Raw genomic sequence first — 26,366 nt, 5'->3', positions numbered from 1 at the left:
TTTGCCTTCTGGCCAGTTCTGGTATCGTCTTGCTTTTATGGAAACAGTGTGTTGCTGTTGCTGTGCTGATAAGCTCTTCCCTACCTCTCTGCTATACTGGCATCATCTAGTCACTTCTTGGCCAGCTTCCTCGTCCTCCTCCCCTCCTCTTCCTCCTCTTCCTCTTCTTCCTCCTCCTCATCTCCTCCTCTTCTTCTCTTCCTCTTCTTCCTCCTCCTCTCCTCCTCCTCTTCCTCTCCCTCCTCTTCCTCTCCCTCCTCTTCCCCCTCTCCTCCTCTTCCTCCTCTTCATCCTCTTCCTCCCCTTCCTCCTCCTCTTCCTCTTTCTCCTCCTCCTCCTCTTCCTCCTCTTCCTCCTCCTCTTCCTCCTCCTCTTCCTCCTCCTCTTCTTCCTCCTCTTTCTTCTCTTTCTCCTCCTCCTCCTCTTCCTCTCTTCCTCCTCCTCCCTCTTTTCTTCCTCCTAGCTCTTCCCCTTCATCTTTTCTCTTTTGCTCCTCTTCCTTCTCTCTCTTTTTTAAGACAGGATCTTGTTTATACAACCTTGCCTGATGTCTGATCAACAGCCCCCTTGCCCCGCCCTCCTGAGCATTGGAATCATGGACCCTTGCTAGCTTTTCTTCTCATCTCTGAGCCAGTTTCAGCCGGAAGCCCTGTCGCCTCTGTCCTCAGCACACTAAAACATGTAGGCATTTGTGTGGAGTCACACAGCCTCTTTGTGTCCAGGAGGTCCAGGGGCTAAGTCTGACTCTCCTGTGCACTTTCAATCATAGACAGACAGAAAGTTCCATTAACAGGGTCCCTGCTCACTGTACTTTTAAACAGGTGTATGAGCTCTGGGATCTTGTCTCCAGCCTGACTCAACACAAAGGTTATGTGCAGCTAGGCAGGCTGAGAGTCTGAGCAGAGTCACATGCCCCTGTGGTAAGGCTTCATCCCTGGGCCCAGAACATCTCTTCAGGAGATATTAAGTATTCTTCTCCTAAGAACCCAGGTTGCATGTTACATGACAGAGGATTATCTGCAGTGGGTGAAGCCAGTGTCTTTGTCAGCAGCTGCAACAGCATATCTTAGGGACAATTCAGATGGCTGCTGTGGGGACATTTATCCAGAGAAAGACAAATACAAATAACCAGAAAGTCAATAAAGTGGATGGTCTTCTATGTCCCTGTGAAGGCTTGGCACGCAGCCCATTCTGTCCTGATAAACTGCAAAGACACACACACACACACACACCTCTAAGATTGGAGATAGGAATTTCTAAGTGTAAAATTGTGTTTCCAAGGCCAGGTACACATGAGGACTCACTTTATTGCACAGACGTTTAATGATTGCTTATGACGTACAGGGACTGGAATAGAAAGCTAGAGTCATATCAAGTCCCGCTCTGAGAAACGCCGAGTCCACGGGGAAGGCAGGCCTCCCGAGTGACTCTGATTCAAGGCTGGTGCTTGTTTCCCAGTCACAGGAGTCTAATGGCCCTGTTTCATTATCACTCTCCCTTCAATGCTACTTTTGTTTTTCTCTTTCAAGTATCATTTCCATCCATAATGGTCCCATTGGCCCGGATTCTGCCCAATAAGAACCGAGATGAACTGAATGGCTTTTTTAACACACTCATTAGGAATGTGATTGCCTTACGGGACCAGCAAGCCGCAGAAGAGGTAACTATTTTTATAGGACACAGCCTGGAAACAGAATGGAACCTAATTTGGCATCACTCTCTCATTTCTTTCTCCATCCCCCACAACTCCTCACATCACACGGGCCTATCCTTTCTAGTCTCCCACTCTGAGCTTCCCAGGGTCAGTAGAAAGAAAGAGGAAGGAGGGATGGGACGGATAGGAGAAGTCCCCAACCAATAGTTGTTGAATGAATGCCAACCCCTGAACTCTCTCACATTACCTAGCTGTTAGCACAGGTTGCAGTAGCCCAACCCCCAACCCCAAATTTTCTAAATCAGCACCTCATGCAATTTTCATGAGCATAGTCTTTCTGCTGAAAAACAGCAAGATGGAGCTTCATAGCATGAATAACATAAATATTAGCAAGAAGTTTAGGCAACTGTCAATCAATCCCATATTCCCTTTCAGCACGGAGACTCTTGCTAGAAAATTTGTGATTGAGGCTCCCTGCTCTCTTTAGCAGGCTTTTTTTATGTTTCCCTTTTCCCTTACAGACTCACACTCTGCTTGGCACATAGTAGGGATAAGTAAATATTGGTTGAACTTGACTCTGAGTAGTATGCAGTTTTCAGTGTGAGAAGTAATCTTTCCGCATCAGAGAGACTCCTTGCCCACATTAACGTTGTCCATTATGCGTCTCGTCACACTGAAGACAGTCACTAAAATGAAGGAAAAAAATGGACTAAAAGGGTTTTCCCTTAACTGCCTTGAGCAAGATGGAGCTTTAAAAGGGTTTTCTCAAAGACTGTGGCTCAGAGGGATTCATGAGGCCTGATGGTTAAGGCATTGGCCTAGAATGAAATCCAAGTCAATTAGTAGCTTGATGCATTTAGCAGCCTTGGGCAGCAGCCTGTCCTACTCAGCTGCACACCCTGGGGACTCTGTAGCAACTGTGTCTGGATAGGGAAGGTATAGGGACATACATACAAGCTCTCAACCCCTTGGCCTATACCACCATCAGCTCCACTTAAATGGCCTTAGAGGTGGGGGAAAATGGGCCAACTGGTATACCTGGCCCCACTTTAAAGTCAGAAAGGTCAGGACAATTTCATTCAAGTATATGTTTCTAAGGCTGTGAGGATAAGCCCAAAGGACAAGAGATAAAGAACCATTTTCAAACTTCACCATTTGCTGCAAAGGGCTGCCTTGTGAGAGTTCTCTCTCTCTCTCTCTCTCTCTCTCTCTCTCTCTCTCTCTCTCTCTCTCACACACACACACACACACACACACACACACACACACACGGGCCCTAGCCTGAAATCCACTGGCTGTAAAACCAGGCTAAAAATTAAAAAAAAAAAAAAAAAAAAAAAAAAAAAAAAAAAAAAAAAAAACAAACCCTGTTGCTCTGAATGACTGAGAGGTGAGAGGTTATTAAAAAGCCAATTACTGGGATTGCCTCAAGCTTTTCCTTCTATAAACTTTACAGCTATTTGTTTCAAACAATGAGTTGATCTGAGAAAAACCTCCCAACCACAAATCCAGCACTGCCCATGTCAAGACAGAGCTATACAGTTACTAAGAAAACTCACTTAGAACCCTTCTGAACTCTGTATACATTCCATCAAACAGATGTGTGTTTGCACAGTGAAAATGCCACACAGATGTTAAAAGGTAAATATTTTTCTAAGCTCGAGCCGATGGGTGGATTAGACACCTACATCTATCGGGGCATGCATTTTTCTTGGATATGACCATCAACCAGCCCTGCTTCCATCCTAAATGGGCAGCTTCACCTGGCCTTCATGATGCTCTGTGAACGGAAGAATCCCATCCGCACTAATGTTGTTCTATGGTTCATGAACCCTAGAGAGAGGCCCTTTCCCCTGGCCTCATTAGCTGGCAGTTAAGACAGATTTCTGCAAGTCTTCATCAGCCCTTTTAGCAGTCTGGCTGGGCTGGATAAGAGGAAAGAATGTTGGCCACCATGCTGCTTCTGGAAAAATATGTGGTGTAGATATGACTGTGAGCTGTCTTGTCATCACCCCTATTCACCCAGAGCTACAGCCAAGCCTCAGGGACTAAGCTGTGACATGCAGCCCAAGAGTGTGCTTTGCTTCTCCAATCTGAGGCACCCAGGGAGCCTCAGATGTTCAATGTCCCTGGGCCACTGTGACAGGTCAGGAATAGCCACCCAGATGCTGACCAATAGCAGTTAAGAAGCCATTTGGACAGCAAAATGGGCAGGCTCAGGGCACAGTGAAGAAGCCCAGGCTTCCTATAGTGGAAACAGGCTGGTGGGAAATCAAGATCTTGCCTCCTCAGCCTCAATGAATGTAAGCCCTTACTGGTGAGCCTTACCCTTGATGTCCCAGAAGACACCTTTGCTGGTCACTCATGTTCATCGGCAAAGGCCTCCCGCTCCAAACGACAGTTGAACAGTTGAAACCAAACCCAATGTACCCATCCCGAGGGTACCTATTGCTTTACATTCTGGTTTGTAGAAGATTCTATTGCTTGTTCAATATGCACATAGCACAGCACTTGGCACAGGCCAGGGAAAGGGGTGGGTCACACCCTGGGGTTGCTTTTCATCTCACAGAGCAGAAAAAGTAGCCACATACAAAATGCCAACAAACTTAAAAGACGGAATTACATGCCAATGTGAGGGGCCTAGATTATTCATGCAACAGAAACTCAGAAGCTAATGTACCAAGAAAACACCACAACTAGGAAAATACTTTGAAATTATAATATTTTCCTGTTGGAGGTTCTGATACTCCCCTCGTGCTGTTTTAATCCCATAAACTTCAGAAAAGAGCAGCATCCTGGTTGCCATTCATCACATTAAAGGGCATTTCAAAGACAGGATGTGCCTGGAATACACTTTGTGAATGCTGAAGCCTCTGTAAACACTCCTATAGTTAGAATTAGTGGTAGTCAAAATGTAAAGGATATGCAAATTATTGATAAGGAAGGTAGAGGAAACGATAAGGGAGCTTTAAGTACTCAAAGGAGATCAGGGACTACTGGAGAGTAAAAAGGGACTCCATGGAAGCAGCCTGCTAAGTCTGGGGGCTTTGAAGACAAGCTTCACTCAAGTCAGCTCCCCCATATCCCAAACCCCCATCCCATCCTGTTGACTGTCGACTGTGTGAGAAAACATATAGCCACACACTATGTCCTTGCAGAGTAAACAGTAGACAGATGCTCTGATTTAAATCTATCAGGTGTTTTCTCATTGGAAATTCAGTTAATAGAACAAACGCATAGAAAGCATTAATCAGAACTAAAAGACCTTGGATTTTCCCACCTCCTCCGGCTCTAGGGATTTGCTGAGTATAGGTTGACAAATGTTTACTACACATGAACGAATGCACACGCTTCTCTAGATGGTACACTTACTGTTTCTAAGGATGAGATCCCACTGTGTCTATAGTTCTAAAACTTGCTTTATTTTAAGCACAGTATTTCGGGGGAGTGGGGAGAGAATCAGCCTGTATGGGATGACCTCATCCAGAAAACATGAAGGGAGCATGGTACATAAACAAGAAAGAATATTATTTGGCCCTATAAAAGAATGGAATCTGTTGGTTTTCAGCTACACAGTTAAGACAATAAAGGATAATATGTTAAGTGCAATAAGCCAGGAACAGAAAAACAAACACAACATGCTTGTTGGGTATGTTGAAACTCAAAAACAGAGAAAGGTGGTCACTGGAGGCTGGGGAGGATGGAGGAAAGGGAAGGGAAAGGGGGGGGGGGTTGGGCACCCAAGCCATTATGGGTAAGAGAACTAAGTCTGGTGTTCTCCAGCTCAGCAGGGTGATTATATTCACAGGTAGGTGTGACTATTCTGTAAATAACTGCAAAAGAAGAGTTTGAGGATTCCAGACACACATGATGTACACGTGATAGATATGGAAAGACTCCACTCTCACCATTACACATTGCATATATTAAGTAATCCCACTATTGCTCCATAAGTCTATATAATGGCAAAGAAGGGAACAGCCTCATTTCTCCACATGGACATCAGTCAGCCCCTCACTGCTGTCATTCAGGTGGACACTGGCTCTCACCATCTCAGATAACACAGTGACTGGGACCTGTTCCTACTTAGCTGTTCAGAAGCTACACAGGAGCTTCTGCCCCGATCCTGTCCCCTAGCCTCATCCTATGACTCTAATGTGTTACATCCTTTTTCTCTCATCCTCAGAGGCGGAGAGACTTCCTGCAGATGGTGCTGGATGCCCGGCTTTCCATGAGCTCTGTGGGTGTGGAAAGCTTTGACATGGTCACAAAAGCCCTGTCCTCTACTGAGTGCACAGGGGACCCACCCCAAAGGTGCCATCCTACGTCCACATCCAAGCCTTTAACCATGGATGAAATTGTGGGCCAGGCCTCCCTATTCCTCATTGTTGGCCACGAGTTCATCAGGAATATGCTCTCCTTCATCACATACCTGCTGGCCACCCACCCTGACTGCCAGGAGAGGCTTCTGAAAGAGGTGGACCTCTTCATGGAGAAACACGTGAGTACAGTAGGGTCCAGGTGTCCACGGGCATCCACATTGCAGTGAATTTGGTAGAGCTTCAGATTAATAACTTGCCAAAATCACGTTCTAAGTTTGTAAGATAAAATAAGGTCACACCTACCTTCTCTAGTTCTCTGGGCTAGCAGGTAAAATAGGGTGTTCAGAATGACAGGAAAATAAAGAGCTTGTGAGACTGGCTCTGGACACCTACAGAGGCCCAGGAAGGAATTGTGGGTCAAAGGGCAGCCATAGAGAAGGGGTCTGGCTATCACATGATCTGACTGTGGGGCAGCCTCCCTGAGGAAGACAGGAGAGGGGAGTCAGCAAAGGAAACTGAGTCTGAAGGCAGGCGTGAGTACAGGAAACCCAATGAAGCAGGAAGGAAAGAGCAGAGGAGGAGGCCCAATCACATGAAAAAGATGGTAGAATGAATGGGCCAGGGAGCCCAAGCACAGATGCATTCTGGGTACTCCTTGGAGGCGAAGCCCCTCTAGTAGACTGTAGCCCCCTGCCTTGAGCTAGGCTGTTCTCTCACCCTGTAGTTTTCTCCAGAGGCTACACTGCCCTAAATCACTTTGAATAAGAAAAATCCCCACAATGGGATCTTGTCCATTACATTCTGATATCATTACACAATAGTCACAGTTTTGGAATGTGCCCGATTTTGCTATTGGAAGCATTAGAGTTAAATATATACATAACCTACTGGGGAAGTAGAGGTAAAGTTAGTCTTCTTCTCCAAGTCACTTTATAAATATTTGAAACCTGAAGAACTGTGACGAGTTGCTCCAACATGAGCCTCTGTGGTCAACTTCAAGTTCTTTGATACTATGACAGCTGCCAAGCTGGGTATCCCCAGTTCCCCGCTTATACAGATTGATCTTTTGAGCCTGGGTGCAAGAGTTTGTATTTCACCTTATTACTTTTCCACGCAGTCAAAATAATTTTGACTCTTGATTCTGCCATCTGTCATATTAGCATTCCCTGCAGCTAGTGTCATCCGAGAGTTGCTAACCATGCCTTACATTTCATCCAAGTCATTGATTAAAATGTTGAACAGGACAGGGTTTCCTCCGGACTGACATTGATCCACTAATCAATATTCTTCAAGCATGGAGTCCCAACAAGCCATGAATCCAGATCACCCTACCACCTGTCTCAGTCTGCTTTATTGGTAGTTATTTAATATTTGGTTCCAGTTGAGGAGCAGGGGAGAAGGGAAGGTCAGGGATGATGGGCGACACCCTAGTATATCTTTTAGGACATATTTAGCACCCAGTAACTAAACCCTGAATCAAACTGATTTTAGCAAAACAAGCATTTGTGTAGGTACAAAAGCTTGCTCAGTTTGAGAGTGAATGGGACTTCAGGAAAATATTTAGTGGGGCCTCAAAGATACCCTTGTGCCTTAGTTTCTCTGACCTTAGTTTTTGGCTGTTTCCTTCTGTTGACCCCATGCTTAGCCATCCTGTCCTTGGGAAGCCATAGAAAGTCTGACAAGGGTGTCTTGGACCACAAGCTTCTGTACTGTTTACCACCAAAGAAGATCTATGACTAAAAGTCACAGATGTCACTGACCAGAATCCCTTGTCCAACCATGAGCCAATTATTGTTGTCAGGGCATGGGGACACCGATATGCCCAAGCCCCAAAGACTCCAGTCCCAAGATTAGGTGTGCTGAAGTCCCGAGGCTGAAAACTGGGGAAGATACCTTCCTGAGGACGACTAAGGAAAGCCAGCTCTTAGTCTCAAGCCAAAGGGCAAGTCAAATGAAGAGGGGGGTGTAGACACAACTGGAGGGTGCCTTGTGATGTGTTACATATGACAGAGACTCAGGGGAGGTGCAAACGCACCGAGAGGTGGGGTCATTATCTTCACTCTGAGGGGGTTAATGGCCAATAGTCTATTAAGCAATATTCCTTCCAAAAAGAACCCCTCTGTGGCTATATAAAGTATGCACAATCAGTTCTAGACTGTTGTAATATCTGGACAGCAACAACGCTCTGGGAGCCTGCCATGCTCACCAGCTACAACCTGGACTATCTGGGTATGAAGCTGTGGGCATAGAAATGTTCCCATACAAAATCCAATGCTATGCCCTCACTTCTACCATGGCCTGAACTAGACCTAACCTCAAGGAAGGTGATGCCAACTCACCAAACTCTGGCCTCTTTCAGCCTCTGAGCCTGGGGGCAGGTATTGTTTTCCCCAAAAGGCCATCTCCCATGGAGCAAAGGCTCAGTGTCCCCAGTACTGGGGAGACCCATGGGCATGCAGACTGATTGTGCCAGTTGAATGTTTTCAACTCTCTGAGATGACTGGAAGGCAGATTTCGGGGTCTTGGCCCTAGAAGTTCTGATTCTGTAAATGTAGACGTGGGGGGTGGGGCAGGGAGAGGTACTGGATTTTTTATTAACAATCCCAGAGGTTCTGATGGTGTTAGTCTCTGGTTCATTTTGAGAATACAGCATTAGACAATTGGGATTCTGAACTATCTCCCAAGAAAGAATGTTCTACTCCACCCATGCCAGCCTGAGGGCTGTTTTCTCGCTCTGGACAGTATTTGGGGTAGTCTTTGACAGATGAGAATGTGTCCAGGTTGCCTTTCTTAAACCATAAATGAGATAACTGGGAAGCAGACTGCTCTGTTCAGTCCTGCTCGTGGGCCCCACTCAATGAATACTTGCAGGAAGGTTTGTTTTTGCCTTTTCTCTCTTTCTCCTTTTATTTATTTATTTATTTTTACTAGACTCAGAACTCTGTTAATATGGGCCATCTGTCAGGACATGGAAATGCAGATTAGCTGTTCACACATTAAGTATTTCCCTGAAAATATTCCTGAAAATTTGCATGTAAAGCATGATTTGTTATAACTTTCCTGCCGGTTTCCATTCAACAAATATCGCCTGAGTGCCAGTTAACACCAGCTTCCATGGCTGCAGATGCTCCTATGCCCAGGATGCTCTGGCCTAGCTCTACAGAGCAGGCCTCCTTAGATGACCTGTCACTCAAGTGTCTGTGTCCTGGCTCTAGTTTCTTCTCCCCACACCATCTCCCCTTCAGTAATTTCCTTTTGGGAATGTGGAGCGAGCTACTATCCTCCTTTGTAATAAAAACAAAAATAATAACAATAACAATAACAAAAAAAGCCTTGTGTCACATGAGACTGCAGCAGGCAGTGGTCACCCAATAGGCAGGTGAGAAAGACCAGGCGGTAAGGGCAATTCCTGCCAAGCTTGGTCCCCTCCAACCACTCATACTGCAGAATAAGAAAAACAACTCTTACACTATCACCTGGCTTCCATACTGCAGCAATGGCGCCCCTCCCCACCCCAACCCCCCCCCGACAAAAGAAATAAGTATAAGCATCAACAATTCACCCAGGTAGACTCCAGGACATGGCAACCTCCAGAGGTGGGCTCCTGTCAGGAATTGTTGATGCAAGAGCTCCAGCCCCATGCTCTCTCTGTCTCTTGGCTTGAGTAGCTCTGGGCAGTCTTAACACACTCACTCTCTCCCATCGCTTCAGAATATCTGTGTCACCTGGATTTTGAACAGTGTGAATTAAATGAGGTACATGAAGCACTTCTCCCTCCCTCATACTTTAAACATCCTCTTTTGTTTTTCTTCACGTGTGTGTGTGCTGTGGGCATGCATGCGTGCATATGTGTTCACGTGCCAGCTCGCGCTGAGGATTCCCCATCTCCACCGTCTGAGTTCGGCAATTAGAGACAGGTGTTACTCCCACTCAGCGTTACATGGGTTCTGGGATCTGGGCTTTCATCCTTGCTTACACATAGGTGTCAGGGATCCAAGGTCAGGGCCATGGCTATTACAGCAGGCACTTTACAGAATGAGCCAAGCCCCCAGCCCCTGCCTGAGAGTTTCAGTAGGGGGACTCCTGCCTGGGGGGACTGTGAGGTGGTAAGGTTCCCTTCTCTAGCCTGATGACCCAATGAGCTAGCATTAAATCCCTTTATACAGAGCTTCACCTCCAACAGTGACCTCTGACCTCCACATTAGGAAGACAGGAGCAGCGGGCAGTAAGGCTAAGTCCTGTGTGGAGAAGGACAGCTCTCTTTCTGAAATTCTCACATAAAAGTTTCACTTTTCCTCAAGGATAGATCCCTCAACTTACAACGAGCACACAGGGTCCTAGTTGTCTTGGGCCTGGGTCACTGATCCATCTCTGTCTTTAAAGAAAGTGGGCCTCATCTCTTTCTCTTAGACTTTCAGTGGGTGGGAAAGTAGATCCCTCAGTCCCTGTCCCTGGAAGTGGGGTGAATGACTTCTGGAAAGCCAAAAAATAGCTTGTCTGGCTGTGGGCATAGAATCCATGGCCCTCAAATTAGAAATTCCCACTTTCTAATTTTCCTTTAGGGGACCATGCTTTCCTTCCCCCAGAAATTCTGAGCTCAGCTTTATGAAATCAGGACTGTGAATCCAACAGGGAATTTCTTATAAATGATGTGGCTGCTTCCTGTGACGTCCACAGGGATACTTGATGCTCCCTACTGCTTACAGCGAAGCCCAGGCTAGCGGGTTATCATCGTGTAACCTTCACCAATCAGGAAGTGATACATCTGCCATGAAAGCCAAGAGTTCAAAAGTTTCACTTTTAACAAAAACAACATAATGCATGCCCCATTGTTGGGAATCACTACATGCTTTTCAGCCCTTGCTTCTGCCTAGCCATGTTCCATCTCCCGTTGTCCACTCTGACCCATTTGGCTTCGGCTGCCTCTTTCCTTTCAGGGAGCAGGCTTCTATTCTAGTATAACTATAACAGTTATAATCTGCCTGACAGGCCTTGTCTCTAGGCGTCTCTCTAAAGCACACATAATTTCTTCCAGTGTTTTGGCTGTAACAGAAGATTCGAAAATAGACAAGTTAGAGAGAGAGAGAGAGAGAGGCTTTCATTTACTACCTTTCTAGAAGGTACCAGAGTCTGCTGGTCAGGTAGCAGGGACTTTCTTGTTGCTCCATGACATGTCAGAGAATATCACATGATGAGATAGCAAGCTTGCTAGCTTGGTCTTTGCTCCTTTCCTTTTGGTTTTATGTATGTTTGTCTGTGTATGTGTGTATGTGTGTGTATATACATATATATACATATATGTGTGTGTATATATGTGTATATATATGTATATACACACATATGTATATACATATATATGTATATACACACATATTATATATACATTATATATATACATTATACATATACACATATATACATACACACATATGCACACAAATACACACAGGCACACACACATGTACACACACACATACATACATGCACATACACACCCCTGACCCCAGCTTTCCACATGAAAGCCAAGCTTCCACATGCAGATCTTCACACTGTGAGCACTTCACCAGCTGAGCCACTTCCTAGCCCCTCAGCTTCTTTGGCATACATTCAGTCATTGCCTCGTGACCTTGTCTAAGCCTATTTTCTCAAAAGTTCCACCTTCTCGTAGCATTCACATATAAAATGAGCAACCAAACCGAGACATAAACTCTGGTAGCTGAATATTCGGACCACAGTGTTGTCCTTCTCAAATCACTGGGACCTTTGGAGAACTCATCTTTCCTGCATGTCGTCTTGGTCAGACGAAGAGTGGGTGCATCTGTTAGGCTAGTCACAAAGGATCAGGGGAAGGCTTATCCCATTTGTAAAGGCCTTTGATATGAGGCTGTGTCACTGTATGCTCCAATACATACTTTTTAAAGAATGAGAGAGAAAAAAAAATACAATTCTTTCCTTCATACTGTTTTTGCTATAGCTTTAGCACATCCGGTTGAAATTCTTGACTTTTGATCTGGCTAAACCATTTTCCTGCCTCCTCTTTGGTGCCAGACCGTGCCAGCCAAAATTTATGGGCCATTTTCCTTCTGCTTAATTGTTGATATAAATCTACTCTGCAGAACCTAGTTATAAATTTATCACAAACTGGACGACACTGATATACAGCCTCTGCTCAGGGTAGTTTGAACACAGTCAGGACTTAGAAGGACAATCAACTCCCCAGAGCTCTCCAACAGCCACTTTGTCACATAATAAAGATCTAATTAAAACACATCTTCCTCTCCCTACTTCTCCTAAGGATCAAAGACCATTCCGTGCTGCTTTCTTCAGCTGATTAGTTCATGCTGCTTAGTTCCAGAAAGGTTGAGAATTTGCTCCTTGAAGCATCCAGAGGATCTCAAAGAGCCAAACATATCCCACGGTTATAAAAATAAAATAACCCTTAGCCGAAAGCAGCTATTTCATAAATACACGCGTCCTTTTGTCACGGGGGAACATTGGGTTGGAAACTATTTGGATAGCCTATCATAAATTTGTCCTCACTACGGGGTTTGGGGAAGTCTCCCAGCTAGGATCACATACAGGTTCACACAGGAAGGAGGATGGGGCTGAAATTGGGAATGGGGTTCTCAGTCAGCCCGAGTTCTTCCCCTCGTCCAAGCCCGATGGAATTCTGAGTGAGCTTGGGTGCTCCCTGTCAGCTCCACACCAAGCCAACAGTCGCCATGGTTCTGCAGAACTGCCCCCTCTCCCTTAGATCTCCCAACAATGCATCTGAACACAGAGCAACTATGTAGACGCAAGAACACCCTGATTTCCAGACATAAAAATAAGAGCCAGGTTTGGAGCAGTATGAAGCAGGCCCAGGGTGTGGCACTAGCCAAAGGCTAAAAATATATGGGACTGGTGAGATGGCTCAGCTAGTAAAATATCTGTCATGGAAGGAGGACCTGGGTTTAGATTCCTAGCACCCATGTAAAAAAGCAGATAGAGTAGTAGATGTTTATAATCTAGTACGGGGAAGGCAAAGACAGAGAGTTTCTGGACCTGCTGGCTAGATAATCTTACCCAGATGGTTTAGCTCTAGGTTCAATAAGAGACCTTGTCTCAAAAAAATAAGAAAGAGCTGGCGTGGTGGTGTATACCTTTAATCCAGCACTTAGGAGACAGAGGCAGGCAGAGATCTCTGAGTTTGAGACTAGCCTGGCCTACCTGGTAAGTTCCAGGCCAGACAAGAAAGAGAAGAGAGAACAACAGAGGACAGTACAAATGTCAATTTCTGGCCTCTTCTCACACACACACACACACACACACACACACACAAACACACACGTGTACACATGTGCACACATGCACAAGCATATGCACATAAGCACACATACACATGTGTATACACATGTATGCACTCATGTGCACACACAGGCGCACACACAATTTAACACACACATAGGAACTATGGAGCTAAGCTGCAGATTCCTGTTGGGCTGATCTGGAGTGGGGCCCGAGCATCTGCACTCCTTACAGTTTCCAGGGAACTCTAGATTCTGATGTTGACTGTCAGCAGCAGACATGGTAAGAGCCAGGCCCTTCCACTGTAAATCCCACTCCTGCTGTGATGTGCGTGGACTCACTGTGTATTTATTCCTAATGATAACGAAGGCCTCAAAGCTCTACAGTGCCTTGCCTTTTGTGGATAAATTTTAATGATTTCTAGATTATTCCAATGATGATGCCAGTCATTTTATGGATGGGAGATAGAGTATTTTGGGACTCATTCCATCCTAACACATCTTGGAAATCCGTTAGTCCTAAATTTATCCTACAGTCTTCTTGTCTCCTTAAGTAGTTCTCTGATGGGAAGTGAGAGCGTGCTTCTGGTTGATTTAAAGCCATGCTCAAAGCAGACAAAGATGGTGAGAGAGATGCGGTGTGCTTGTATAAACTGGACACCTGTCACATCCAACATGCACCCACTGTGCTGTTCCCCTCAGGCTGGGAGCTCTGTCCGGGCTTGAAGCTCTCCTAGAAATTAATTGATGTGCCCGGCAGTCTTGGTTGCCTGCCCAAAGTGTTGTTGACAAAGGGAACTTCTAAACTCGTTTTCTTTTGTCACTTGAGGAAAGGGAGTCTCAGTGAGGGGTTGCTCAGAAGTGAACATCAATTCGCCCAGTCTCCTGTCTTTCTGGGAGTTTCTGACTCAAGGATGTAGCACCCTAAGGATGAGTGTTGGGCAGGGAGTCTTCACACCTGTGAAGTGGGGCCTCTCTGGTAGTATGCCTGAAGCTCTTAGAAATTGTGATCTGTGGACCCTGCTGCCAACAAGATAGTTTCTGGAGGGAAAACTGACAACAGATACTCTACATGGACCACTTGTGAGTCCCCAGAGCAGAGTGGCCAGTAAACTTGGACCAGGTACCAGAGACACTAACCCCATGGCTTTTACACAAACAGAAGGGAAGGGCAGATGGCACCTCTCAGGGCCCATCTGGGCTGTAAATGGTCACAGCCTCTCCTCTCCCTGTTACTATCCAAGGCTCCAAAGTCCTTCATATCACTACTGATGTCCAGTGCCAACCCCCACAATGACCCCTGAGAAAACCGACCCACCCAGACTGTGATTTTCCTCCAGCTTCACAGAGACAGCTGTACCCCTGACTATGTGCCTCCCCTGCCCACCTCCTCCACCCTGCTGTAGCTCCTTTCCCTTCCCCTTCGATGTCCTCAGTACCATCTGCTCTCCTTCCTTTTCCCTCTTCACTCCTGTTCTAGCTCTGTTCCCCAGATCCAGAGAGATCCAGATCCCCCTGCCTCACCTCCAGGCTCACTGCCCACTAGAGGTCTCAGCCGTCAAGGGATTCTAGACAACTCTGAGGTAAGCAAGATAGGCAGGTTGAATCAGGGCAGGGAGGATTTAGGAGCAGCTTCCTCGAGCTGCCCAACCTCAGCAAGTGTCACACTCACTCTTTCGATGTCTAGCAATGAAATCTCCAAGTTCTCCCTACCCCACCCCTGTTGTATCCCTGCAGAGCCCAGAGAGAAGTGACCTGTATCCAGATGGCCCTCCAAGGACTGCAACACACCAGTCAGCCTGGATGTGAGCCTTTCCCTTGGCAACTTAGAGTGTTTTATATTCAATATCTTGGGCTCTAGAGGATCTGGGCTTTGCTAAGCATATGAGATGTAGAGTCAGTTCACAGCAAACCAGAAAAGCAGGAATTACAAATTAACCTGAGCAAGGTAAACCCGCAGCGGAGCTCAGTGTTCCCTCCACTGGTCTACTTGGCCTTAAATTAGATTTGAACTAAGTGGTTCTTTTGTTTAATTATTGTGCGTGACAAAAGAATAGACTTTGTTCTTTACAGTTAGCTTTTGAGATAAAAGAGTAAATGGAAACTTAATGTTTTGACTTCCCTGGACACCTTTGACAAATGTTGTTTTACACAGACGTTTCCAAATAGCACAGTCTGATGGGAATTTGAAAACCCACAATCCTTAAAAGGCCTCCTTTCAACCCACTTCTAGACTCAGAATGCCACCACTAGGACTCAGATTGCCACCATTTTATCTCGACATATTATCTACTATTAACCTGTATGTCTCTGGCAGGAGCACCCAAATCAAGCCCTGGTAAGATGCCAGCCCCATGAGAATAGAAACCACATCTGCCAGGCCCATTGGCTCAACCAGGTCTCAGAAAAGCACCTGATATATACCTGGCCTGTGAGATACAGATGCTGAAAGGTGTGTCAGGCATGGATGCAGTACCCTCCTTCTCTAACTGGAGGCAGAGCTGAGTGCACATCTGAGATATGGTCAGCAGGGAGTAAAACCAGTGGGTTACTGCTTCCTGGGAGGAAGGAGTTGACAGGTCATCACTGAGGGAGTAAATGTAGGCTGAAGAGGATACACAAGGTGGTATCAACACCATCAAACGACTGTGCTCTCATGGGCTTTTGTAGGGTATCTCACAGATCTACCAGGTGATGGCTAGAACCTTTAGAACAAGAAAAGGAGAGGAACCTTGATTGTCTGGAGCAGTCAGATACCCAGGAGAATGATGAGAGAATACACACAGGTTTCTGACAGGAGGTTATATGGTCAGGCATGGTGGCTCCAGAACAAGGGACTTCCTTCTAAAATATGAGTGTTCCCTAGAAGCTAGAAAGTTTATAACATTGGCCTGGGGTTCCTCTGGGACTCTGGCCACTCCTCTAATGCCTTAGACCCAAGAGGGGAGGAACTGGGAAATCACCACAGAATGAGAGGGGCCTTTCCAAAGCGTTTGTGTTACAGACTTTCTGTAAGTCTGTTCCACCCCAGGGCTGTAAGTAGTGTTATGCTTTGTGTTGTGGTGTTGTCTGTCTCAGATGTTTGGTAACTGAACATGGCATGTGTGACAACAGAGACTAGAAAAGCCTGCCCGTCCAGGCCTATGCATATTCCAGATCTGAGGGGATTCGTGACTCTCCAGTGAAAGGCAGCGTGGAAGGTTTGTGAAGCGGAGCATTTAGAAATCTGTCTTTTACTTTTAAATATTTAGATTGGGCATCTAGAACACCAGGAGACTGTTCCTCGCTTGCTTAATTTGATTCCCCCGCCCCCACCCCTCCTTTTGGTAGCACGAGTTGTTTTTCAAAGGCTCATTTCTCGAATGTTCCCTATAGGAAGAATGTAATTAAGCTCCACTGGCCTCCTCCTGCTGGGACCAAACTGGGGCAGGAGCTATGGGGGAGCGTGCCACAGACCCCCTGCCAAGGGATTCTTGTTATGGAGTGAGAAGGGAACACATTTCCCCCTGGCTATGAACTAGAATGGGTAGAGAGCCACCCAGGCTCTGGTATGTAGGTGACTTCCTCTCCTACATACCATAATTAGTCAGTTAGGACTAGAAGGGAAATACCAACTCCATACCTTCTCAGAGGCAGGCAAGGAGTTGAAACAGATGAGTCACTTATCTCCAGTGGCTGACAAAGAGGTGAGATGGCCCCGGACTGGGGGTGCACACCTGGAACCCTAGTACTCCAGATTTTATAGCAGGAGGACCTTGAATTTGAAGCTACCCTGGAATAAACAATTAAGAACTTGTCTCAAAATACTCAAAAATTGAGCCAAACAACAACAAAAACAAAAATGAGAGAGAGAAAGAAAGAGAAAGGGGGAGGGAGGGAGGGAGGGAGAGAGAGAGAGAGAGAGAGAGAGAGAGAGAGAGAGAGAGAGAGAGAGAGAGAGAGAGAGAGAGGTTCTATAGTCATGGCTCCTTTAAAAACAAACTACTTTTTCCTGAAAATGCACAGCTTAGGATCCCGGCCCTTCCTCCTATCAGGCACAGGTTTGTGTCCTACCTGTCTCAGGGCCGCATTGCATCTCTCTAGGACTCTCTGCTGGCAATAGGGTGAAGAAGCTTGAGTTGTTGAGTTGAGTACCACAGACACATTTCACCAAGCTAGACCAGAGCAAAGAGCTTGTCTTCTATGCCCGGAGACCCAGGTACTGGTCTCACATTCCCACAGAACATGGAAGACACTGAATGGCCATCAACAATCTGTGGCAAGGGTCACTGATACACCTTTTTGTTTCTTGGTTTTCCTCTCTGTAAAATGGGGATAGGCACATTCTATAGCTCATGGGTTGTTGCACAGACTGAGTTAACATGTGTGTGATATTTTAACAGTATCAACAACATACACATTAGCTGCTACCACCTGTTCTGTGCCTCAGTTTCCTTATCTATTTTTGATTGTCTTTTATTGAGGGATTGGAATGGATGCCTTCTCTGCTGTCAGTAACAATGACATTGAATGTTTTCAGGAAGACCCACGCTCCTTCCTTTACAAACAAGCATTTACCCTGGTCCTCACAAGAACTTCATAAAGTCAGAGCTGTCACAGTGCCCATGTCATTGGCAGGGAACGAAGAGCTCCAGATAGAGAGAGAAAGAGAGAGAGAGAGAGAACCAAGAAGAGAGTGAGGTTTATTTTAAGGAGTTGGCTCATGCAGTGTGGGGGCTGGCAAGTCTAAAGTCTGTAGGGCAGGCTGGCAGTGAGAAACTCATAAGGAGTTGACGCTGCCGTCTGGAGACGGGCTTGCTTCTCCAGGAAACAGCAATGTTCAGTCTTCTGCCCTGGACTGAATGGATACGGTTCAACCACCCGATTCAAGGTCATGTCCTTTATTTAATGTCATGTAGATGCTAACACTATGGGCCAAATACCTTACCAGTAGCACAGTGGTCAGCATTTGATTACATGGTTTTTAAAAGACTTGGCGTGGCATAGAGGACAGACAGCATCCAAAGATAAGGGTTACATTGGGAAGGACCCTGGCTTCCATCGCCTGACTTGTACCAAGTATGCTTATCAACACTGTCTGCTGTTCATGTTGACTGAGTAGACAGTGGTGGCTGTAACTGGAAAAGAGGGCCTTTCAGGACAGCATTCCAGGCTGGAGCTTGGAGCTGTGTGTGTCTCGGTTTCATAGAATGGTGAAAGTGCCAGTTATCCGGTTGGTAAGGGCAGCCCTGCCTATGCTCATCTGTGGCAAGGGAGCCCGACCTTTCATCAGCCTTTCCACCAGCACCATCTCTGACCTGTCAGTCTTGGACCTGTCATCCTGGTTCTCTGCACCAGGTAATGTTCTAGGATTATTATGACTTTTCCTATCACCGGGATCCACTCTCTGAGCTTCTAGATTGTCTTTTTGAGTGCCTTGTAATGGTATGAAATGAACAGTACACAGGCAGCTTCACCCTCCTGACCATAGGTCCCTGGATGTTTCACATATACCCATATAAAGAATAGTGGAAGCTGAGATCTCAGTCCCGGGGCTGCTTTCTACCTCAGCAGGCACTCTGCCCGAAGCCTTTCTTGGTTATCCATGTTGTTGTTATCTTTGTAGTGTCTATTTCTTCTACATTTACGTGGTGTAGGCTCAGGGTTGGGGCATCACTGGGTGTGTCAAGCATCTTAACCTGATGATCTATCTTGTGGGCCCCCTTTCTTTCTTTTGTGAATGATATTGGCTCATTTTTTTTAATAGAAAGTTCTCTGGCTGTTCTCTACCTTTTCTTTGAGATCTGTCGCTCAGGAACTTTGTTCTACAGTTGAATTTCACTGTGTTTGTTGCTAAACTTATTAAATATATACAAGAGACACTTGACTTGCAGCCACATTGACCCCTAACCCCTGAGACCCACCCTTCTCCCATCATTACACTGCTCTACAGGAAGCCCTCTCCATTCTCCCTCCTGGGTACCAGTCAGAGGCCACTGGATGCTCTCACTATCCAGCCTGCCCTTGATTGTGGTTGAGTGCTCTTTCAGCTCAGTGTAGAGAAGGTTTGGAAGATGGTTGGGAAGGGAAGAACAGAACTATGAGACTGTGTTCCACATCTTTCTACACAAAAGGACACAGGACCTCCAGACCTTACCAAGTCTCGAGATTCTCTGACCAGAGCAAACCAAGACCTGGTGTTTGTTGTGGTTTGGCAATGAAGTGGTCCCCGAGAGTTTTTATGTACTGAAGGTTTGCTTTCCAGTTGATAATGCTATTGAACGGTGTTTGGACCATGAGCGTTGGTGGTATAGTGGTGAGCATAGCTGCCTTCCAAGCAGTTGACCCGGGTTCAATTCCTGGCCAACGCACCAATGCTAGTTATTTTAAGAAAAAGTCCGACAGTAGCTCAGAACAGACCACTCCAGACCACGTGGTTCCAAAGGGGAGGAGATTTATTCAGGGGATAGGGCAAAGGTGGGGAGAGGAAGGTGGAAGAGATAAGAGAAAAGAGAGGCCGGCCATGACCACGTGGAGAGAGAGGGAGGTGGGGAGGGGACAGAGAGGCAAGAGGGTAAGAGAGAGAGTAAGAGAGTAAGAGAGTAAGAGAATAAGAGAATAAGAGAATAAGAGGAAGAGGAAGAGAGTAAGAGAGCAAGGAGGGGGCAAGCAGCCCCTTTTATAGTGGACCAGGCCTACCTGGCGGCTGCCAGGTAACTGTGGGGAGGAGCATACCTGGCTGTTGCCAGGTAACTGGGGAGGTGGAGTTTAGACAGAATACTAACAGATAGTCGAAAGTGAAAGCTATTTGAAGGAAGCATGTCATTGAGAACGTTCATTTGATCAGCTCCTCCTCTTGTTCTGCTTTCTGGCTACCTGTGCCTTTCCTCTGCTATGCCCTCCCATGCTCTGCCACCATGTTGTATCTTACCATATCAGAGAGGAAGCCACAGAGCCCATAAATCGTGGACCAAAGGCTCTGAAACCATGAGCCAAAATAACTCCTTCTTCCTTCAAGTCATTTTTTTACGGAAACTAACACAATATCTACATAGCCATTCAACAAGGTACAATCTGACTTCAGACAGCTTGCAGCTCCCAGCACTGGGCAGACTTTTCCCTACTCCTGTACCATGTGGGCCCTGTATGCAAATCCAGATGACAGAACAGCCAAAAACTTCCTCGACAGCTATATCCTCAAAAGCTATAAAAATGGCAGTGGTTGGGAATCTACTTCTGACTTAGTCCTGGGCTTCTGAAAGGCTCCATGGGGGAAATGTAAGATGCAACAGCCAACGTAAAGACCTGTTGCCAAAGTGCTGTGAGGAGTCTGTTCCAAAAGATCTAGGATCTGACCTGAAGCCACTGTCAAAGACAGGAATGATTTTCTAAACACCCTTTGGTAACTGGAACTGCTCATGGCATTTTAGAAAAGCTGCTGGTCAGGTTTGTGGGAAGTAGCAGGCTTTCTGAGACCGTGTGATGGTCACATGCAGTTTGTCTCTCCAGTCCCACAAGGCCTTAGAGACGGTTGTCCTGAGAGGGTGGGTGGATGACTCTCCAAAAGTCTCTCACAAAATCACACCAAACCCAAGGCCAAGTGGTCACCTAATCTGTGACCAACTCCAAGACCATGAAGCCCAGTTTCTCCCTCTTATCATCAAGACAAATGAAGCCGTGTCCCACCTCCGGTCTCCACCCCAGCTGAGAGTGATGACAAGGTGTTTCAGTGTGGGGTAGAGGGGTGAGCGGGCTCTTGGTCTCTCTCCTACTCTCTCATCCTTGTACCTCTTGTTGTAAATCTCACTTGATGAGTCCCTAGCTTAGCTGCAAATGAGAGATTTGTAGCCCTGAAGATACTAATGATGGTTCTTACCTCCTGCGCAACAGCAAACATTTACGGAGTACTATAATTATTCATAATCACTTTTATGTGCTAAATAAATCTGACCCTGCTCTAAAGAAACCGACCCTGATAACCAAAACTCCTGGGTAAAATGAAGCCTCCTAGAAGCATCTAATGGAAGTTCTCTCGTTCCATAGCACAGGGACCAGGTACTTCTAACAACCAATACTAGGTTTTTACTTCATTTTAAAGACTACAATGAAACACAGGCTTGGAATGAAGTAACTAAACTAAGTTAGAGACAGAGACTAAATCTGAACCCAGGTCAAACAGCACCTAAATCCCACGGTGCCATCTTGGGAATAGCCACTAAGTCTGGGGAGATTGCTCCATGAGAGGAGATGTCAAAAGTGAGAGACATGCAGTCAGGTGCACATATGATCTCTGTTCTGTTACCACTGTAGCAGCCAAGTTTGGACAGGGTGTTGGAGAGTTCTCAGAGTTGATTCCTCCTCTGCCCAGGATGTTCCCTTTCTGCCACCACCAAGTCTCAAAGGACAATATTAGAAAAAAAACCAAAACAACACAAAACATTTTTTTCCAGGTGGTGGGTGGCATACACCTTTAATACCAGCACTCAGGAGATAGAGGCAGGCGGATCTTTGTGAGTTGAGGCCAGCCTGGTCTACATAGTGAGTTCTAGGAAAGCTAGAGCTATACAACCAAACCCATCCCCCCCCCAAAAAAAAAGAGCAAAAAGATCACTTTTTATTTGTCAACAAGGAACCATCAATAAGTTAAGATGCATTTGTCTTTATCAGTAAAAGAATAAATTTAGTTTAAGAATAATTAATAAACTAATCAAACAAGATTTAAAAAAAAAAAAAATCCAGCAAAAGAAAGAAAAGTGGGGCTGGAGAAATGGATCAGCTGTTACCCACACTTAAGTCAAGTAGCTCACAATTGCCTGCCACAGGGGGTCCAATGCTTCCAAGGCCATCTACACACTTGGTGCCTATACACTCATGCACACACACACATACACACATACACACATACACATACACAGAGAGAGAGAGAGAGAGAGAGAGAGAGAGAGAGAGAGAGAGAGAGAGAGAGAGAGAGAGAATAAATAGAGCTTTAAAAACAAGCCTAAACCAAGGGGAAACAGGTTCTTATTTACATTTGGTAGATTTGCATTCTCCTTGTCTGCCCTTGGGTCTCTTAAATTAATCTCTATAGATACTTCCATGTATTATTAGCTTTTATTCCTATGTAAAATCTGCTCTATCAAGAATCCCCCTATTCAACCTGTCCCGGGGCTTCAGACAGTTTCCTCCCCTGGGGATGATATATGCATCAAGCCTGTCAGATATCCTGATATCTGGCTGCATCTTTCTTCTCATCCTCAAATGTTTCCTTAAAGCCTACTTAACAGGGCCCATAGTGTTTGCCTGGAGTTTTGGGAAGTGCTGGTCTGACACAGACCCTAATTTAGTTAAACAAACCCAGTCTGGGTCTGGCCTTTCTGCAGCAGTCTGTGACCTTTTCCATCCTTGCTTTTCCCCCGAAGTTCTGAGGAAGGAGTGTGAATATCACCCTGCCCCATCCTGCTCCTGACCTTCTAGTCAAAGTTCAAAGGTTTTGCTGATTCAAGCCTCCTTCAGATCCCATCATTCATCTGCATGTGGGCCAGCCTAGCCGGAAGTGGTCCATGAGTGTAGTCTGTCCTTGCTGGTGAGGCATCTTGAGTTCACACTTGCACCTTCCTCTTGGTCCATGCTCAAGCCTTAGACCCTCTTACCTTTTCAGCTGTCACAGCCCTGTGACCAAGAAAGCCACAGACTCCACCCCCTGGAACGTATCTGCTTTCACCACTTCAGAAAGGCTAGAGACTCCTACCTTAGGTGTTTCCCATCTCATCCCCTCTTTCCCTTGCCTTCGACCCCACCAACCCACTTGCACACCTTCTCACAGGTAGAAGCCTCTTCAGCTTGTTTCCCCCTGGGGTAGGCATGACTGTCTCCCTACCAGTGCAGGGTCTATCATGGGTTCCAGTGGTCAGGGTCTGGGCCAGCTGTTGCCAGGTTCTCGGCATCTTAATCAAAGAACTGAAATAAAGATGCACACACAGAGAGATTGCAAAGTAGCAAGGAAAGTAGCATCGCAATGGAGCAGATCAGAAAGATTCACAGTGTCAGGAGTGACGCCGACCATACCATGAGGGAACTCAAGGGGCCTTCTTACTGTTTGAGACTTCCTCCTATGGGGTTTAAGAGAAGGATGATCTGGTAAATCTTTGCTTGTTGTGTCCCTTCCCATGATGATTTGAATCATATGTGTGCCTAAGTATGTATAGTTATAGATGATAAGTAGGGAAGTCTCTCTAATGTTCACTCAGAGGATACAATTTGTTTGACTATGCATGCACTCAACAGCAGTGTAAACCACATCGGGCCCGCCGCCTTCTAGACACAAATACATTCTAGTAGAAATTGCTCATAAGAGAGAAGGTTTTGATCCTTGTCAAGGGGAAGAGGAACTTATGCCATTGTTTGAGGTAAGGTGCACACCCAGCCTGACAGATTATAAAATGGACTGTTAGGAGAGAGATGCCCAAACCAAGCGGAGTCTCAGTACGCTAAACTATTCCCTATGCTTGTCCACCTCATCATAGCGAGACCTGGGTGCTCAGCAGTAGTCAGTGATAGTTGAGCAGGTGATGATTCAAGCTGAAAACCATAAATCATCACTCTAATCCTCCTTCAGATACATGCACACTTGTGTGAACACGTGTGTGCATGCATGCGCTACTGGGAATTGAATTCAGGACTTCACACGTGAGGCAGACACTCGACTACTGAGTTATGTACCTTTGCTTTGTAAATAAGGAAATAGGGAAAGGACATTAGGAGATGGCCAGAATCACACAGTGTTGCAGTTTCCTGGCCCACGGCCCACGCTCACTTGTCTGTGGAGCTTGAGGAACCAGTATCCTCTCTAAAAACCAGTGGAGCCCTTGTGTCCTTCTGAGCCCAGACATCTTTAGAACAGTGATGGCTGTGTCTGTAGGGTGGCATGCTTCAGCACCCACAAGAAGCCTAGTAGTGCCTCTTCAACATCACTGCTTTCAGCTCCAGATCATTCCAGGCTCCCTTATCCGCCTTCCTCCCTGTACCGTATTTCTGCCAATGGCCATCTTCCAAGCCAGGTCTGGCATTCTGAGATCTCCTGAAAGCCATCTGGCTTCCTGGCTTCCAAGCTTTACTTGGTACCAGGTTAACAGAGGTCATGTAACCTTTGCAAGGCTTGACCCTCCCTTCAAGAACAGAAATGGGCACCTCCTCCACCAGCAGTGCCACAACCTTAAGGAGCAGTCATCCAAGGGTAGGTGCACACCTATAATCCTAGTACCAGGAAATACAGGCATTAGGATTCAAAGCCTTCGGCTACAGAACTAATTCAAATCCAGCCTAGGCTGTCCGAAAAGGGTATCTGTCTCAAGGAAATAAACAAATAAGCAAATATAAATAAATAAATGGAAAGGAAGAAAAAGGAAAGAAATAAAATAGTGGGCTATTTTAATTAATTAAGTAATTATTATTCAGGAAGGTGACGTCTCTACAGGAAGGTGACGTCTCTACATCAGCCACTCAAGTGCACCTGTCTAAGGACAGCTCACGACATACACCTATGTCTACTTGAACATTAAATGAGCCAAGTAGTAGGACATCAGACCAGAGATGTCTTTCTCCTTGTGTGTGACTGCCCCAGGAGACAGAGTGACAGCGATTACAGATAAAGCCCCTCCTCCTGGTACACTCCTTGAGCACAGGTGCTCACTGCCAGGAGGCACTACTCTTGGGCAAAGGGGCAGAAGTACAAATCTCCTGACAGCCACAGAAACCACCACTCCTGGGACCATCCTCCAGGGTCCTAGACAAGAAGGAACTCTGTGAATCACTTACAGGCTGCAGTGACCAAGCACAGGTAGTCAGCTGTGGCAAAATGCAGAACAAAACCCATATCAGGAGATGTCATTTTCCCCTAAATGTCATATATACAATTTTTACTGGGGCGTGATGACAGAGAGCGAATAACTTAACATAAATTTGCATAATGCAATACAGCTGTTAATTTATGATCATATTAAAGCACAAAGTTTTTTAGTTGGAGGCATTTTAAAGTCTTAATCTTCTAAATTTCCCCCTGTTTGCTCTGTTTATTACTTAAAGCTGCCAAATAAAATACAGGTATCTGTTTAAATTTGAATCCCAGATGAGCAAAAACTAATTTTTTTTTTTTTTTTTTAGTATATCTCATTTGGCATTTGAGATATACTTATACTTTAAAAATGTAGGTGTTGTATTCTGATATTTACAGCTCTGGGTGCTTCTGTGTCTATTCTTAATTGGGGAAGTCTGCTTTAGCTTCAGAGATGGCTTAGCCCTGGAGTCTTTGCTCCCAGGGCAGAAGGACTATCACCAGGGATAATGCCTGCCTCAGGGATCTTGTCCCTTTATACTATGAGGGATGCTGGTCCTCTGAGAAACACTAACAGAGTTAAATAATCCAACTATACAGGGGCCCCAGTGCAAAAGGGGAAACTGAGGCAAACAAGATATGTGAACATACCTGGGAACACCAGGATATAAAAATGAGGGCATGACCTGCAGTGGCGGTGATGATGGGGCGGGACTCTGGTTGCTGTGTGTGTTTGTGTGTGTGTGTGTAAGTGTGTGTGTATATGTGTGTATGTGTGTGCACATGTGTGTATTGTGTGTGTATGTGTATATGTATATATGCATGTATATATCCATGTGTATGTTTGTGTGTGTGTGTCCTGCATTTATTCACTTATTTATTCATTTAATTAGGTTTTGTATTTTTATGCCGTGGTTCAGCCGTATTTAGTTTTGCTTGAGACAGAATATATCTATACATTCCTGGCTGTTCTAGAATTGACTATGTAAGATCAGGATGACCTTAAATTTGAGCAATCCTCCTGACTCTACTCCACTGTCATCTCCTTGTGACAGGAGTACAAGTGTGTACCATCATGCCTGCCTACTACCTCATTCTAAAAGTTGGTCTTCACCCCTAAAATTGAATTCATAGATCCCTAAAGGATCACGGCCCCAGTTTTGAAAAACCCTGAATGTATAGGGTCACCATCCAGGAAAGTGAATGAAGAGATTCATAAAGAATCCATGAGGTAGAGAGATAGCTCAGAGAGTAAGAGAGCTTTTGTGTAAGCATGAGGTCATGGGTTTGGATCC

At 45.7% G+C, this 26,366-nt stretch overlaps 1 protein-coding gene and 1 non-coding gene across 6 annotated transcripts in view; both read left to right on the top strand.

The window, feature by feature from the left end:
* Tbxas1 (thromboxane A synthase 1) overlaps window positions 1-26,366 on the top strand; it is a 169,292-nt gene that overhangs the window by 107,927 nt on the left and 34,999 nt on the right. For all 5 annotated transcript variants that reach the window (XM_076913512.1, XM_076913513.1, XM_076913511.1 and 2 more), the window contains 2 exons: window positions 1,530-1,660; window positions 5,841-6,155. In XM_076913512.1, the coding sequence (XP_076769627.1) occupies window positions 1,530-1,660; window positions 5,841-6,155 (446 nt within the window). The remainder of the gene's footprint in view (window positions 1-1,529; window positions 1,661-5,840; window positions 6,156-26,366) is intronic.
* Window positions 19,541-19,612, top strand: Trnag-ucc (transfer RNA glycine (anticodon UCC)). The gene has a single exon. It is a non-coding gene; the product is annotated as a tRNA-Gly (tRNA).

Source organism: Arvicanthis niloticus, chromosome 15 (genome assembly GCF_011762505.2).
Source record: "Arvicanthis niloticus isolate mArvNil1 chromosome 15, mArvNil1.pat.X, whole genome shotgun sequence".
NCBI classification, from domain to species: Eukaryota; Metazoa; Chordata; class Mammalia; order Rodentia; family Muridae; genus Arvicanthis; species Arvicanthis niloticus.
Note: the sequence above shows the minus strand (reverse complement) of the source record. Positions and strands in the feature narration are given on the sequence as shown.